The sequence below is a fragment of the Acomys minous genome (assembly GCF_964271855.1).
Source record: "Acomys minous genome assembly, chromosome: 10".
Lineage (NCBI taxonomy): Eukaryota > Metazoa > Chordata > Mammalia > Rodentia > Muridae > Acomys > Acomys minous.
In genome coordinates, this window is record NC_140491.1 from 111,747,348 (window position 1) to 111,762,590 (window position 15,243).

Below are 15,243 nucleotides of genomic sequence, written 5' to 3' on the forward strand. Positions count from 1 at the left end.
CTTTATTGAAGCGAAGTTAAAATGAAGCTCAGTTTAGCAAACATTTACTGATCATCTATCTTGAGCACACAGAGAAGAGAAAGAAGCAATTAGTTCTACGTCCAAGGGCCATATGCTATCGTGTGGGAAAGGAAACGGGGAATAAGACAAGTGTCTAATAAGGACCACGAAGGAGTCAAAGACAAAGGGATCCTGGGATTAGAGAAAGAAGTGGAGAGGTTAAAGAGAGCTTCGTGGAGATGACAGCAGCCGAGACTGACGTATAGACGGCATCTGAGGTGGGGCTGAGCACACACACTCACGGTTTAGGCTGGCAGAGACAGAGGTGAGGGACTGTTAGCCTTGAGATCCGTGTGTTAAGAGGCATGGCAGTGGGAAGCAGATGGGGACTGGAGGGAAGGATGAAAGCAATGTCTCTATAGTTACAATAGTTGCTCCCCAGAAGAACTTAGATTGAGAGATCACGATACAAACCTGCCACGGTGAGCTTTCCAGATGTTGTGTTTTCTCCAGCATAAAATGCATATTCTCCTTCATCATCTTTCATCATATTCAGGACTGTGAGTTTGTATATCTTCCCATGAGCTTCAATTTTATATTTAGAACTGGGCTTAATTTCCTTGCCCTTAAAATTCCACACGACATCGATACCTGAGTGGGAGAGCTCGACCTCGAACACCACATTTTGAGTTTCCGTGCATGTCAGGTCACTGAGGCCTCTGATAATTTTAATTTCTAAGGGAAAAGAAAAATTAGATGGTCATTATCACAGGGAGACTGTAAGATGCTTGAAGCAATGACTAGTGGCATAGAACGGCCCTTACTCTCCACAGAGAGGTTGCAGCTGGTTTCAACCCTGCCAACCACCAGCTTGCAAGGCCCCTCGTCGGAAGCGTGTGTTCGGTTAATCACAAGTCGCTGTTTGGTGCCTTTGACGATGGATTGTACACGGTCATCAGGCTTGATCTGTTCATCATTTAGGTACCATTTAACAGACGTCACATCAGGGACTGAGACCTTGCATTCAAGGACAGCTTTTGTACCTTCAATCACATTGACATCTTTAAGAGGCGTTATCACATCAACACCTGCAAAAGAAGACACAGAAGGAATTGCGTGAATGTGAAATTCATTTAAAATTTCTGCACATTCAAGTTCTTTAGCTCAGTACTAATGGGAACATAAAACTAGATCTGGGGTTATAGTTCATCATAGGGATCCTGCTTTATATGCAAAACACCTTGCTTTCGGTCCCTAGCATCACATTTATTTGTTTATTTATTTATTTATCTATCTATTTACTTATTTATTTAAAAGACAGGGTTTCTCTGTTACACAGAGCCTTGGCTGTCCTGGACTCTTTTTGTAGACCAGGCTGACCTCGAACTCACAGAGATCCACCTGCCTCTGCCTCCAAGTGCTAGGACTAAAGGTGTGCGCTACTACACCCAGCTCACAATATTTTTAAGGATAAGAATTAACATAAAACTACGTAAAACTCACTATAGACAGAGACACGCCCACTGGTAGAGAGTCCAAGGGCAGAAATAGTGAAGGAGTAGTTTCCAGCATCTTCTTTGGTCATGTCTTCAATAAGTAGCATGTGGGACTGTTTGTCGATCACAATATGAACTCTGTCACTGTGCTGTACTTCTTGGCCATCTTTCATCCAGACACCTTCCACATTTTCTAAGGAGACTTTGACTTCAAGCTGAACAATGTCACCCTCACAGACCTTTTGGTCACTGAGTCCTTGGAGAATAGCAATAGGTCGGGCTGTGAGAGATAGGGGAAGAAAAAGAATGTTGTTAATTTTGTCATTAACCCTGCTGATGAAAAGTGCAGCTGTCAGGGACGGGAAGACTCACGTTTCATCTTCAGTTTACAGGTTGTCTTTTTCCCATCAACAACAAAGCTGTACTCTCCCTGGTCCTCCTTGGTGACATCCTTGACAGTGAGGTTCTGGCGCCCGCGGCGGGATGTGATTGAGTACTTGCCATTAGACTTTAGCTCCACATCGTTGTGATACCATTTACCTTCTATGTTTTCCGGGGATATAATACACTCTAACTCTCCTGAGTATGACTCTGGGACTTCTATGTCCTGAAGCTCTTTCAGAAACTCAACAACTGCACCTGAAGAATAAAGTGAAGAATAAAATGAATAAATATGAATAAAATTAATGTCTTGTTATACAGTTAGAGTGTAGAGAGAGATGTTGCCTTATATATCTACTATTTCCCCTTCCACTTTCAGGAATTGTCTTCTATAGCTTCCTGCTGGTGGGCTGAGAAATTTTAATACAAGTAAGTTACTTTAATTTTTGAATTAGTTTGGGACCAGGGAGATGTATCTCAATTAAGGCATTTTAAAGCGAGGCAAGAAAATAATACTGCTTCCAAAAAAAAATCCAAATTGTCAATAGTCTTAACAATATAAATTGATGACACCAGATATAAAGTTTATATATAGTCATTAAAAGTATTTTTGAAAGAAAAAAATCTTTAGCTCATTTTATCACAGATTAAAAATTGGCTCCAGCAAGCAATGCAGTCATTATTTTTTACCTTCCACAATAAGTTTTGCTGTTGTTTTGATATTTTCATCTTCCACAAGTACACAGCTATAGTCTTCAGCATCAGAGGTGTCGATGGTCAGCACAGACAGGAAGTGAACCTTTCGGTCAGAGTGCATCCTATACTTATCTCCTGCATGAACCTCAATACCGTCTTTATACCATTTTACTTTGACAAATGGTTCTGAAGTTTCACATTCAAACGTTGCCATGGTGTCCTTTTCCTTAGCAACAACATCTTGCAGATCTTGTGTGAAAGTGATCAATTGCTTGGCTACAAGGGGAGGGGGAAAGAACACAATTAAACTCTCAATTTGAATAATGGGGAAAAGAAAAGCATTTAAATATGTTAAAGGGACAATCATGGGCAGAGAGAGAAAAGGAGAGAGAGAGAGAGAGAGAGAGAGAGAGAGAGAGAGAGAGAGAGAGAGAGAGAGGAGGGGGAAGGATGGAGGGAGGGAGAGAAAGAAAGAGAGGAGGGGAAGGGATAGAGGGAGGGAGGGAGAGAACAAAGAGAGGAGAAAGAGCAGGGGGAAGGGGAGAGAGAGAGAGAGAGAGAGAGAGAGAGAGAGAGAGAGAGAGAGAGAGGGAGAGAGAGAGAGTTATATAAAACATTTCAGGTTACCTTGGACAAGTAAAAATGCATGACTTGAGGTTTCCCCAGCTATGTTGACAGCCTTTACCATGATGCTGGCCGAGTCTTCAGCAGTCACGTCTCTTATGACCAGTTCACAAACATTGTCTTCTGGCCAGTACCAGTAGATCCGGTCAGACCGCTCAATTTTTACACCATTTTTGTACCATTCACATTCAGGGTCTGGTTTCCCCACCACTCGGACTCTAAAGTGAGCATCTGACCCTTGGCCAACCGTCTGGCTTTGGATTCGTTCGAAGATTTTGGGCGCTTCCATACTAGGGCTAAGCTCAATTCTCTCCGGCTTAAACGTTGGAATCGTGACTTTGCCCTCCTCGGCAAGGGCTTTCTTCTCTTCTTCGGTTAACTCTTTGGTCCAGTGCAGGAGCTCATCTTTAGTCTTCTTGAGGAGTTCCTCATAAGATTCATCCTTCTTGCGAGACTTCAGCTCCACGGCCGTGATAGCCTCGTAGTAGCCCTCTTCTGTCCTGCGCTTAAATTTGCTGCGCAGTTCTTCAGACTCCTCGGATACCTTCTCGTGGGTAATCCTTTCAGCCCTCTTCAGCTTCACCACTTCTTTGGTTTCACCGGTGCCAACAGGTCTGTCCACCTTCTGCACTTCAAACTGAAGTTTTCCTGGCTCGTGCACGTGAAATTCAGGCTTTGGCTCAGGAGCTCGCCTGAGGACGGATCGGAAATCCTCCCTCTGTTGGATTTCAAGTTTGACTTTATGCTCTGTCATGCCTTCGGGATTTTCTGCAGTGACCTTTACTTCACCTGTATCGTAGGATTTGCAGTCCACAATATCCAGGTAATGAATGCCATCATAGCGAACTCTGAATCTTTTGCTCTTACGGATGAGCTGTCCGTTGAGGTACCAGTTGACCTTGGGCTGAGGGTAGCCTGTTACCCGGCAACGGAATCTGGCTGTCTCCCCTTCTAGCACTCTCACTGGCTCTGGGAACAAGACAATGTCTGGCTTTTGCTTTTCCTTTTGATCTGTTGTCACACCCGTGAGGGCACCTTCGTGAGCCATTCTCTCGAGCTCTTCTATCCTCTGCAAGCCTTTCTTTCCCTCAGGCAACTGGGATTCTTCCACTAGACTTTTCTCATCTTTTACAATCAGGGTAGCAGACGTGTGATCAGTACCGTATTTGTTAGTGGCTCTGCACGTGATGACGCCACTGTCTCTAGAATACGCGACTCCATAATCAAGGCTGCAGTATCCGAACTCATTAATCATCCGGAGCCTGTTGGCCGCCTCCAGCGGCTTGCCGTCGTGCAGCCACTCGACCACCATCGTTGGGTCGCCAATGGGTGTTAGTCTGCACTCAAAGTGGGCAGGCCCGAAGCGTTTCAGTCGAAGGGAAGTGAGTTTCTTCTTGAAAAATGGTTTCTGCTGCTTTTCCTTGTCGTAGAGGTCTCCCTCTTCCCACTGCTCCTGGCCGTACCTCAAATGGAGGGGCTCCAGCTCTGGGGCAGCAATCTCCTTTGCTCTGTATGTCCCCCGTGGGATGATGAGCTTTCTTTCCGGTTCAGGTTCCGCAAATTCAACTTCAATATTGACTTTGCACCTTGTGGTGTCCCGGCCCGCCTTGTTAATAGCAGTGGCTGTATACCAGGCGGAATCTTGGCTGATAGTGGAATCGATCTTAAGGGCAGCTTCTCCTTTGGTTCCTTCAATCCTATTTAAAAATATGAAAAAAAAAAACTCCATCAATATAGTGGTAGCACTTTCTGCTTACTCGACTGGTGGATTTGTATAAAAAGTTCAATTTAATTATCTTTTCAAGCATACCTGATCCTTGGGTACTTGTGAGGCACAATGATGTCACTGTTTTTCAGCCACACGATGTCAGGGTTGGGGTTGCCCGTAGCTCTGACTATCATTTGAAGCATGGACCCTTCCTTTATGTTCACATTTCTCAGCTTTTCCACAAACACTGGCTTTATCTGGTGCTCCACAGCTGAAAGAGAAAGGTCACGGCTTAGAGCAGCCGGGGCTGGAATACCTGTCTACCACCTAAGTGACAGAATAGCTTGTTTTCATGTTAACAAAACTCTTGTTTTACCTTCCACGGTTAAAGTCACAGATATTGTGGATTTTCCTGCTCTGTTCTGGGCAACCACGGTCCACTCTCCCGTGTCGCTGGGCGACGCAGGGACGATGATGAGGGACTGAGTCCCATCTTCTTTAATGACGACTTTATGCGTATAATCATTGACAATTTGCTGTCCTGTTAAACAACAAGCAAGAGCAGATATTAAAAGGGCTTTTTTTTTTGTACTGTTGGATGTACACACATAAGTTTATTTCTGTGTTCAGTCGCTCGTCAATAAAACTGCATTGTGCTCACCGTTGTGAAACCAGAGCGTCTCTGGCATGGGTCTACCCACAACCTTTAAGTCAAATCTGGCAGTCTGTCCTTCTAAGCATTTGAAAGAGGCAGGTTTTAACACAAAGACTGGCTTATACAGCCTCTCCAGCTGTGATTCATCTGTTTCCTCCAGCCTGCGTCCAGGGGACATCCGTGCAGGGGACATCCGTGCTGGGGACATCCGTGCTGGGGACATCCGTGCAGGGGACATCCGTGCAGGGGACATTGCAGGAGACATGCATATAGGTGACCTGCTCACGGAACGTGGAGAAACAGACCTGAAAAAACAAAAGTAAGCCATTATTTTCATGAAGAATATATAAGGCACAGAAAAACAAAAACAGAAACAAATACCTTTCTGCTTTAATTGTGAATGTTAGTTTAGAATGTACTTCTGCCTGTTTTAGAATGCACCTCAAACCCACTGAGCCCCCAAGAAGAATATATTACTATTGTCCCTAATGTTATGTTTTGATTATATTAAAACTCGTTCATCAACACAGCCAGATACTCAGACTCAAAATCTTAGGCAGCCCATAATACTATCTTTCTACCTCGCCTTTATCTAAATTAGTCATTTTATTTCCTTGGTTCAATTTTTAAACTATATTAATACATGTTCATTAGTTTAACTAAATAAGTAAATGTAGAGAAAAGAAAATATTTTTATGGAAGAAGAGGGGGAAATGTAGAAATTGGATTTGCTAACAAAACAATGCAAAACCCTACACTAATTTTGCATTTAGACTGGCTTGCATTTATAATGTGACTCTCGTGTGGGATGAACTGATTTCCACAGCCTACTGGAATCTCAGTGATCCCATTTCCAAAATAGCAATGAAAACACCCACTCCATTGTAGGGTTGCTATAAAAATCCAGGTTATCATTCATTAAGACCATTAAACACATAGGTGCTGTTGTTCTGTTAGACATATGAGAAAATAGTTTGTCATATTGATTAAAATTCCTTTGTTCATCAAAGAGCAAGAGATAAAATCTCTTGGCAATCGCCAGCATCACCAGCGCTTAGCTTCTGCGCTGTTTCGGTCCTCACTTTTCTTAAGGCACGCTTGTATTTGCTCCTGGCATGCTTGCTGGTGTAAAGTGGACCGCCATTCAAGTCCCAGATTAAGCCTTACCTGATTCTGCTCACTGCTTCTGGAGTGGGCATGTAAGTTGGGGCACTGAACGGTGCAGCAGGCTCCACGTACAGCTTCCCAGAGCAAATTGCATTTCCTTTAATATTGCTGGCGAACGCAGTGTAGATGCCCTCATCCTCTGGAAGGACAACTGGTATGCGCAGACTGGCTCTGCCATCCTGCAGGAAGTCCATTTGGTACCTTTCCCCGTGTCTGATGCGTTTGCCATCTTTATACCATGCAATCTGCAGAGAGCATCATACATCGAGAATACATTAGGGTTAAACAGTCAAAGTATAACCTTTTTGCGACTTTACCACAGCATGGAAGGCATACCTCCACAAATATTTTTATTTTACCTTGGGTAATGGATATCCAGACATCTTGCAATGGAAAGTGACGCCCATCCCCTCGAGAATTCTATAGTTTTTGATTCTGATATCAAATCCTGATTCAATAGCTTCAGATTCAGAAATGTCAACTGCCATCTTTTCTTCTCCATCTTCCTCAAGAAGCTCTTCCAGTGTCGTCTTTATTATTCTGTATTCAATTTCTTTAATTAGCCTCTCTTCAAAGGAAGAAATGTGGAATTCCTACATGGTAAAAAGATGATAGCTTATTAAAAAGTGAGATCTTCACTGATGGAAATTCTTTAAGGATACATATTAGGTTCAGTGTTAGACTTTGACATCTGTAACTATGAGAATCTAGAAAGTTCTAGATTCTCTAGAGGATCTAGAAGGTTCCTATGGTTAGCAGTGAATTTGACCTGCAAATGGCTGAAGATGAATTTATCAAAAATGGGAAATTATAGGAGAAAATGCAATTTGTGAAATGGTTATTGTTTTACTCACTTGATCTTCTACAAAAGTTCTGACCATCACAGTATCCTTGGCCATTTTCTTCCTAATTAAGGCTTGCTCCTTTTCATACTCTTTTTCATAGTCAGAATATGCAAATCCAGGTGCTACTTCTCCCACTTTGGGTTCTTGAATAAATGTGCTCATTTGTGTCTGGTAAAGCATTTCTTGCTGGGATTTCACCAGTGCCTCATAGTCAGCTAAGAGGCAAGAACGAAAGTCAGTTTTTGGGGTCCTCTTATCCAAAACATTCATGTCACTATTCAACCAGGCAAACATGTCTGGAATAAATTAAGCAAAGCCAGATTTTCCAAATTTTCATTATCAAAAATTATTCGATAAATATTTAGTAGATTTGATCTTGAAACCAAATGTACGTTAATAAGTAAAACCATTGTATACAGAATTTGATAGCAGTAGTCACTCCTTGAGGCCTTCCTCATTTTCTCTGAGGCTATTAATAATCATTCATTTTCCTTTCAGAGTTTTCTGTGCTTTAACTGCTAAATGAGGATAAAAAGCTAACTTCTTTAAAGTGGTCTGGAGCAAACCAAGAGAGACAGCATATGGGATGGTCTGTAAACACGAAAAGCTAGCCGAGACTAATGGTGACTCAAGAACAGCATTTTATTTGGCATGAATGCTACAGTGTTTTTCTTCTTTAAATTGTGAGCATTGCTAACTCCTGACTCTCAGCTTTTCTATAAAATACTGGTAGCTCCAGCATCGGTCTTGGCACATGCTTGCCAGGCAGCAAGGGAGGTGGAGAGCCACCATTCTCTGAAGGCAAGGAGGGTAATCCTCCAATTTGCCACTACCATCCATGGTGAGGGATGCATCTCCAGGGAATGTTAGAAAGTCTCCTTCGCCCAATAGAAACTGCGCTATAACTCAGCAGCTTAGCTGAAGTGTGGCTTTCAAGGCCTTGTGGTTTAAACCATCATCGGCTGTGTAGCTGAGGCCGAAAGGAATGGGAACAAACTATGAGGAGCAGGAAGCTCACACACGCCATATGCACACGCACATGCACACGCACATGCACACGCACACGCACAGCCGCTCCCCTGCATGCCAGCTCATTTTGTGCAGGAACTACTCGGCGCGGTCCTTACCTTCCTCCAGCAAGGAGGCAGACGCAGAGGTCTCCCCGTGCTTGTTTCGGATGACAATGGTGTACTCTCCAGCGTCGTCAGCAAAAGTCATAGAGATCACCAGTCGACACTCACCAGTTTGTTTGTTATAACTCACTTTGTATCTTCATGGAAACGAATAAATGAAAATATCGGTCACAAGCAGCCCTCCTTAGAGTAAAATAGCTAAATTTACTTGTAAATGGCTCTGTGGTACAGAATTCACTGGCTGAAGCCTCATGTCTAAGCTCTGCCAAAAGGAATCATAAATTTGCTGAAAACCGAGAAAATGCATGTAATGTGTAGTGAGGGACAAACAACTTAAAGTTTTTGTCTCTAAGATTATTCAGGCTGGCATAGTGGCATATGCTGATTGTCCTAGAGACATGGGAGGCCGAGCCACATAGCTTTGCCTGATCCCAGAAGTTCAGGTTTATCTGGCCAGCATAAGGAAACACATGTCTACAAAACAAACCAGCTAACAGAATACAATGCCACACAGGGAGGTGTGTGCCCTCACTGTTTGTGCTGGCAGGTGACATGGGTATTTAGACAGAGGTATTTTTCTCTTTGTTAGTTATTTAATGTAAAGGTAAATGGATAATCAAAACTATAATTCTAAAAAAAAAATACTATAATTCTAAATACCTCAGTGTTGAGATCCTGGTTTGTCGTAGTACCAGTTCATCAGAAATTACACCTATGTGTTCACACTGTCTTTTTATTCAATTGCAAGTGTGTATTAATACAGGTTTTTATGCATAATTAGCCTTTTGCATTACATAACCTCTATTTTTTTATTGTCTAGCAAATTAATTATAGTATGCCTATATTGGAAGTTCTCTCAAATATTTTCTGGAATTGAGTATGCAGAATATTCCATTTTGTAACCCTATCAATTAATTAAGCTGGAAATGTAAAATATGCCTTCCACCTCCCTTTCTTTCTTTCTTTCTTTCCTTCCTTCTTTTTTGTTTTTCCTAGACAGGGTTTCTCTGTGTAGCCTTGGCCATCCTGGACTCACTTTGTAGACCAGGCTGACCTTGAACTCACAGCCATCGCCTACCTCTGCCTCCTCAAGTGCTGGGCATACAGACGTGAGCCACTGTGCCCGGCTCCATCTCCTTTTCTCACAAAGCTTTATTTCTCAAGACAACTCTATGTATAAGGCTGGTAATATTGTAGAGTGCTTGTATAGCATGTAAGAAGCCTTATGTCAGTCTCTTGTACCTCAAAACAACCCTTCAAACTGTGTGAGAATATAAAAACACTCCAGACTAACTAATACTGCTTCATTATGACAAATCTGCATTCAGGGATCAATAGAAAAGGTGCATTCTCCTTTTCTTTGGGACACTGACATATCTGCATACTCTTTAGAATATCTACATAGTTATATGCTTATCCATTGTGCCATAGAATATTCCATCATCCAACCATCAAATACCTGTATCCGGTCGTGAGAGGAACGCCAGATTTTTTCCAGTAGACATGGGGCTTTGGGTTGCCGCCGATCTGGCACTCAAACACAACACTCCCGCCTTCCACCAGTTTCTGGACCACCGGCTTTGAAATGAAGAAAGGTGCAGCGGGCTCTCCAGGCCCTGCCTGCTCCTCAGTAATGCTAGTGTCAGTCATTACAACATCTCGTGACTCGATGAAGCTGGCAAGAGAATGCCGTTTCTGTTAGCTGCTAGGTAGCAGTCGGCCAATAGCTACAGGAAAGAAATGTCAAAACCATGCAGACCCAGCAACCAAACCAGTGGAAGAATGGTTTACCGTTTCTCTTCTGTGGCAAATTTCTCCGTCAGAGTTGTTTCCTTTTCAAAGTCTTCCGACACTAGAAGACAGAAGGTGACATTGAAGTAAGCCCTCAGCCTGTTCCATTAGCCACTACAGTTCATATGGAGAGCCAGTGGGCCCTGTAGTCTATTTTGTAACTTCCGTACTGGATAGCACTCTGATATGTGTACAAACTGCTACAAGAAGGTGTGGCTGCTGAAAGAGGTGATGCTGACAGACATTAGGAACAAGAAAGGATGCTACTAACCTTGCACGGCAAGGTAGCAGGAAGTACTGACGGTCCCAGCCTCGTTCACAGCGCTGCAGGTAAACCGCCCGCTGTCCTCCGCAAAGGCTTCACGGATCATGAGACGAGCGATTCCGCTCTGGAAGGTTATCTGGAAATCAATGGAGCTTTCGACTTGGTAGTCTTCTCTGTACCACGTCACTTTGGGGGATGGGTATCCAGAGATGTGGCACTCCAAGGTGACTGATTCACCTTCTATCACAGTCACATTTTTTAAGCCCTGAAAAGAGAAGGAAAAGGAAATACTCCTGTGCATGTATTCATTAATCACTTCAGAAACTGGAATGTTCCCGATTTGAAATCAGTGTCTGGCATATCCAGTCTCTGTTAGCAGAGTTACAATAACACTGTACATATAGCTGAGAAGCTCCTGTTAGTCTCACATGTTTATAGTCTAGAGGAACTATAAGACATGAGATGTAATATGAACAAATCAATAAAATTAAAACATGAGAAAAAAAAAGACATGTCACCAAACACCACCCATCAGCAAAGCTTTTCCATGGGGTCTGTAAATAGACCTGCCCTGCTCACGGTCCGTCCATCAGGGTGCTAAGAACTTTCTATGTGTTATCAACTATATCTGTTTTTAAATGCTCCCACTGATGGGAAGGCAAAGGCTTCAAGGGGGCCCGGTTGACCTTCATGTTCCCACAGCCACTAAAGCAACCTCACACAGATCAGGGTCATTTACATACAAGAACGATGGTTGCTGCATGGAACACCCACCCCTTTCCTGGCCAAGTAGGGTGCTGTGCGGAAGCCAGCATTTGTAAACCCACTAAGGGCACTTTCCTGAAGCGTGAGGAATTGGTCCTTGCTAGCACATGTTGAAGGGGTTTGAGCACAGGGAAACAGGGGCCCACTCTGTGGATGTGTTTACTCACCGAGACTAAAGTAGGTGGGGTAACGGGGAGCTCGGCAGGTGCAGGCACTCTTGCTGCTTCCGTTACCTAAGGTTCAGAGAAAGGAGGTTACAAAATGCCCATGAAATTGAGGGGCCTCTCATGAACCATCAGCACGTAATACAAGTACTTCTGCAAGAACCACCCCGCTTCTATAGCATGCTTGATATGGCATAGCAGAGAGGAAAGGCAGCCTCCTGGCCCATCACCACCAATAGCTCAGTGACCCACCTTGGCTTCACGTCCATGCAGGACTTCGAAGTGCTCCTCGCGAACAGTGCTGCCGCTGATGCTCACGCCAACTTCCTTCTTCACCTCAATGCCAGCCTGACTCTTGTAAGTATCTGGAGCTGGCATGTCAGCGAAGGGAAACTGTGGGGAAGGGGTGGGCTCCGCCCTTACTCTCGTCTCTCCGGGCTTTACGGTGGGGGCCTTCACGGATTTGGTGATCTTCTGAGTAGAAGATGTGGCTGACAACTCTTTCTGTAATGTGGCGATAGCGCTACCGGCTATCGATGCCTGGAGGGAAGAGCAATGTGACGGTAGTACATGCATGGCACGGGCATCTCAGTATGGAGCCTCAGTCTGCCTGCCCCTGGGTGCCGGCATTACGGGCACACGCAGCACGGCTGGCTTTGGCCTATTTTCTATATGACTGAATACTTTCATTACCCCTTTTACAGTTAACAAAAAGGCAGAGATCAACCAATTTATAAAGCTATTGGTTGGTTGTGTTTAGTTAGAAAACTTTAAAAATCACCCCTTTAAAGAGTTGTTCCCGGGGCCCCTTATTTTATGGCTCTTCTAGAGAGTGATCAGAAATTGTCATCACTTAACTCTAATGAGTGAATTCTAATAAATGCTGCATTTGGAACCTGCACCATAACAAAAAATTCAAAATACAAATTTAAAATATCGATAAATTCTTTTTTAAAAACGTTTGTTTGTTTGTTTGTTTATTTATTTATATGAGTGTTCTATATGCATGCATGACAGAGGAGGGGATCAAATCCCATTACAGATGGTCATGAGCCAACATTTGATTGCTGGGAATTGAACTCAGAACCTCTGGAAGAGCAGACAGTGCTCTTAACCTCTGAGCCATCTCTCCAGCCCAATATTGATAAATTCCAAGAGGCATTTTGTGGTTGCATATTTGAATGTTAGCCACGGGTCTACATTCAGGAAAAGTGCTGTGATGCATCCTCACTGCCTCGGTTCTAGGGTATGTGTGTGGTTATTCCGGCCCTAGTAGTAAGTTGAGAATATCCCTAAACACAGGCACCATGCACTGCTTAGGACTCTTGGAGGACAGAGAGGGAAAGGGTGAGTTCTTGGTGGCTAACATTGAGGACTGTGACATTTCCCATGTGGCAGAACTGACTCCAGGCCAGAGCTGTGTCACTCCACATCCAATGTAGCTGTCCTGTGACAGCAAATGATGCTGCATATAGAACCATTACGGTAGGGAACTCAAACCAAGTTTCCTAATTGATCAGTTCTAAGGACGTTTTGTGATTGCACACTTGAGTGATTGCCACAGGTCTATGTGACAGGTGGATCAGGCACTCTCCACTTGGCAATATGGGTCATGCACATATCTGACTTCTCATCGTGTTCTCTTATTAAAATCCATGCAGTTAAATTACTCAAAGTGTCTCACAGCACTTTACTGTATAGCATACAGTAGTATAAACTACTACCATTTACAAAATGATCAGAAATACACTGTAATCAAAGCCAACTGAGTCTGAACCGTCGCTGAACAAGAGACAGAACTGTGTGGGTTTTGTCTTCTCGGGGTTGGAAGATAACTACTTTTTATTGACTTCACCCTAGGAGACCTTCGTCAGAAGACAAAGCTGGGCCTCTGAGTCCACCATGAACACCAGTACCTCATGGGAAAGGGACCCACAACGGCTACACAAAAGTGCTTTACATCAAGGAACTATTCTTCTTTTAGTTAACCATTTCTTTATTACCTTCCACATCTTACCTCATATCCAGGTTCCGTCTTAGGTACAGTAATCTTTGAAACAGTAAAATGAGGACTTGCTGTGCGGGGGCGTTTATCCACATGGACTAATCTTTCGGTTGAGATATCTGTGGTTTTCTTGACCTGCAGTAAATGAAGCTCAGTGATGTCACTGTTCACCGTGTTGCCTACAGCACATGCGGCTGCTGCCCTGTAGCCCAGTGGACTCACCTGTGATGATATGTGCATTCCCATTTGCTCAGTCATTTTGATATGAGTCTCAGAAGGAGCCTGAACCACGGCAGGCTTGGGTGCTTTAGGGACAATGTGGGGTTCTGAGGCTGGGCGCTGGGGCTGTTCAGGCACCTTGGTGGTAGAAACATGTTCTTTGTAGCCGTATTCTAATGTGGTCTGTTGAGTGTATGATTCCTCTCCATGCCCGGGCTCTCTGGGTTCTCGCACGCGGGCCTGGTCCACAGCAGCTACAACTGTTGCCACGGCTTCTGCCTTTTTCCCTGCACCCACCTAGAGACAAGGTTTCCCAAGTTAGTAGACAGCTATGTCAAAGTCACACTTGGACATGTCCTCCTAGGGACACCATCCCGGGAGAGCTCTTCTAGTAACTCAAAACAAAGGTAGAGTATTCAAGAAACATAACTCGGCTCTTTTAAGAATTTGTATTTCATTAGTATTTTCTTGCAAAGACTCTTATTTAGATATATTATCCCTATCTGCTATATACTAGACAGTTGACCATACAGACACAAGGCAGGCCAGCACAATATGTATATGAAATCCTGAGGAATTTTGCGTATTTCAAGCAATTTACCTAGGCCAGGCAGACAGCCAATTAACTACTGGGAAATAAGAACTTTGGAGCGGGTTGTCCTCATTGATTATTTTTTATTATTTTGTCAATCATTTAGTCTGGTGTTGGCATGGCAACAGCAAAGATAAAAGAATACTCAAACACTGTCATCACCACATCCAGAGAAATCAATTGCTGCTGAGTGACAAGGTTGCATGCAAATGGTAGATAAAAATGAAAGCTCCCGAACGGAGAATGAGCACCCGAGTTTACTTTTGACTCAGGAGGGATAAGCTTTATTCAATCTATTAGAAAAATAGATCTCTTAAAGCACATGAAGGAAAACATTGTGACTGAAATGAAAGCGTTATCGTGTTTGGATTCAAGAGAACAACCTTTCACACTGAAGTTCAATTTGCACTCTTCTTTGTTGAGAGTTAAAGCGAAGAGAGAGACAAATATTATTTCCTCCTCCCTATGAATCTGATTAACATGAAGGAGACCACAATTTGCTAAGATGTTCTTGTAAACGTAGTGAAGCAGGCGGCGAGGCACGCATATTTTAGTTCTGTGCAGCACTGGAAACATTCTAGAAGGTCACATGGCCGCGGCCATCCAGGCCACTTTAGATAAGGCTGTGTCCATCTATTAATCTTCAGTATTCACTTCTGCTACGGCTACATTTTAATATGTATCTGAAATGTGCTTCAAATACAGAGCCTAGATACCTTTAAAAGTAGCCTCCAAAA

At 43.4% G+C, this 15,243-nt stretch overlaps 1 protein-coding gene across 2 annotated transcripts in view; it reads right to left on the reverse strand.

Moving 5' to 3' along the window:
- Window positions 1–15,243, reverse strand: part of TTN (titin) — a 271,286-nt gene that overhangs the window by 237,076 nt on the left and 18,967 nt on the right. For both annotated transcript variants that reach the window (XM_084799170.1, XM_084799169.1), the window contains 20 exons: window positions 13,918–14,211; window positions 13,708–13,830; window positions 11,943–12,230; window positions 11,694–11,759; window positions 10,768–11,026; window positions 10,497–10,557; window positions 10,165–10,380; window positions 8,700–8,842; window positions 7,582–7,787; window positions 7,087–7,320; window positions 6,728–6,972; window positions 5,567–5,865; window positions 5,282–5,446; window positions 5,008–5,176; window positions 3,201–4,894; window positions 2,568–2,849; window positions 1,869–2,135; window positions 1,504–1,776; window positions 825–1,088; window positions 475–735 (listed from right to left, as the gene is read on the reverse strand). In XM_084799170.1, coding sequence (XP_084655296.1) covers window positions 475–735; window positions 825–1,088; window positions 1,504–1,776; window positions 1,869–2,135; window positions 2,568–2,849; window positions 3,201–4,894; window positions 5,008–5,176; window positions 5,282–5,446; window positions 5,567–5,865; window positions 6,728–6,972; window positions 7,087–7,320; window positions 7,582–7,787; window positions 8,700–8,842; window positions 10,165–10,380; window positions 10,497–10,557; window positions 10,768–11,026; window positions 11,694–11,759; window positions 11,943–12,230; window positions 13,708–13,830; window positions 13,918–14,211 — 5,809 coding nt within the window. The remainder of the gene's footprint in view (window positions 1–474; window positions 736–824; window positions 1,089–1,503; window positions 1,777–1,868; window positions 2,136–2,567; window positions 2,850–3,200; window positions 4,895–5,007; window positions 5,177–5,281; window positions 5,447–5,566; window positions 5,866–6,727; window positions 6,973–7,086; window positions 7,321–7,581; window positions 7,788–8,699; window positions 8,843–10,164; window positions 10,381–10,496; window positions 10,558–10,767; window positions 11,027–11,693; window positions 11,760–11,942; window positions 12,231–13,707; window positions 13,831–13,917; window positions 14,212–15,243) is intronic.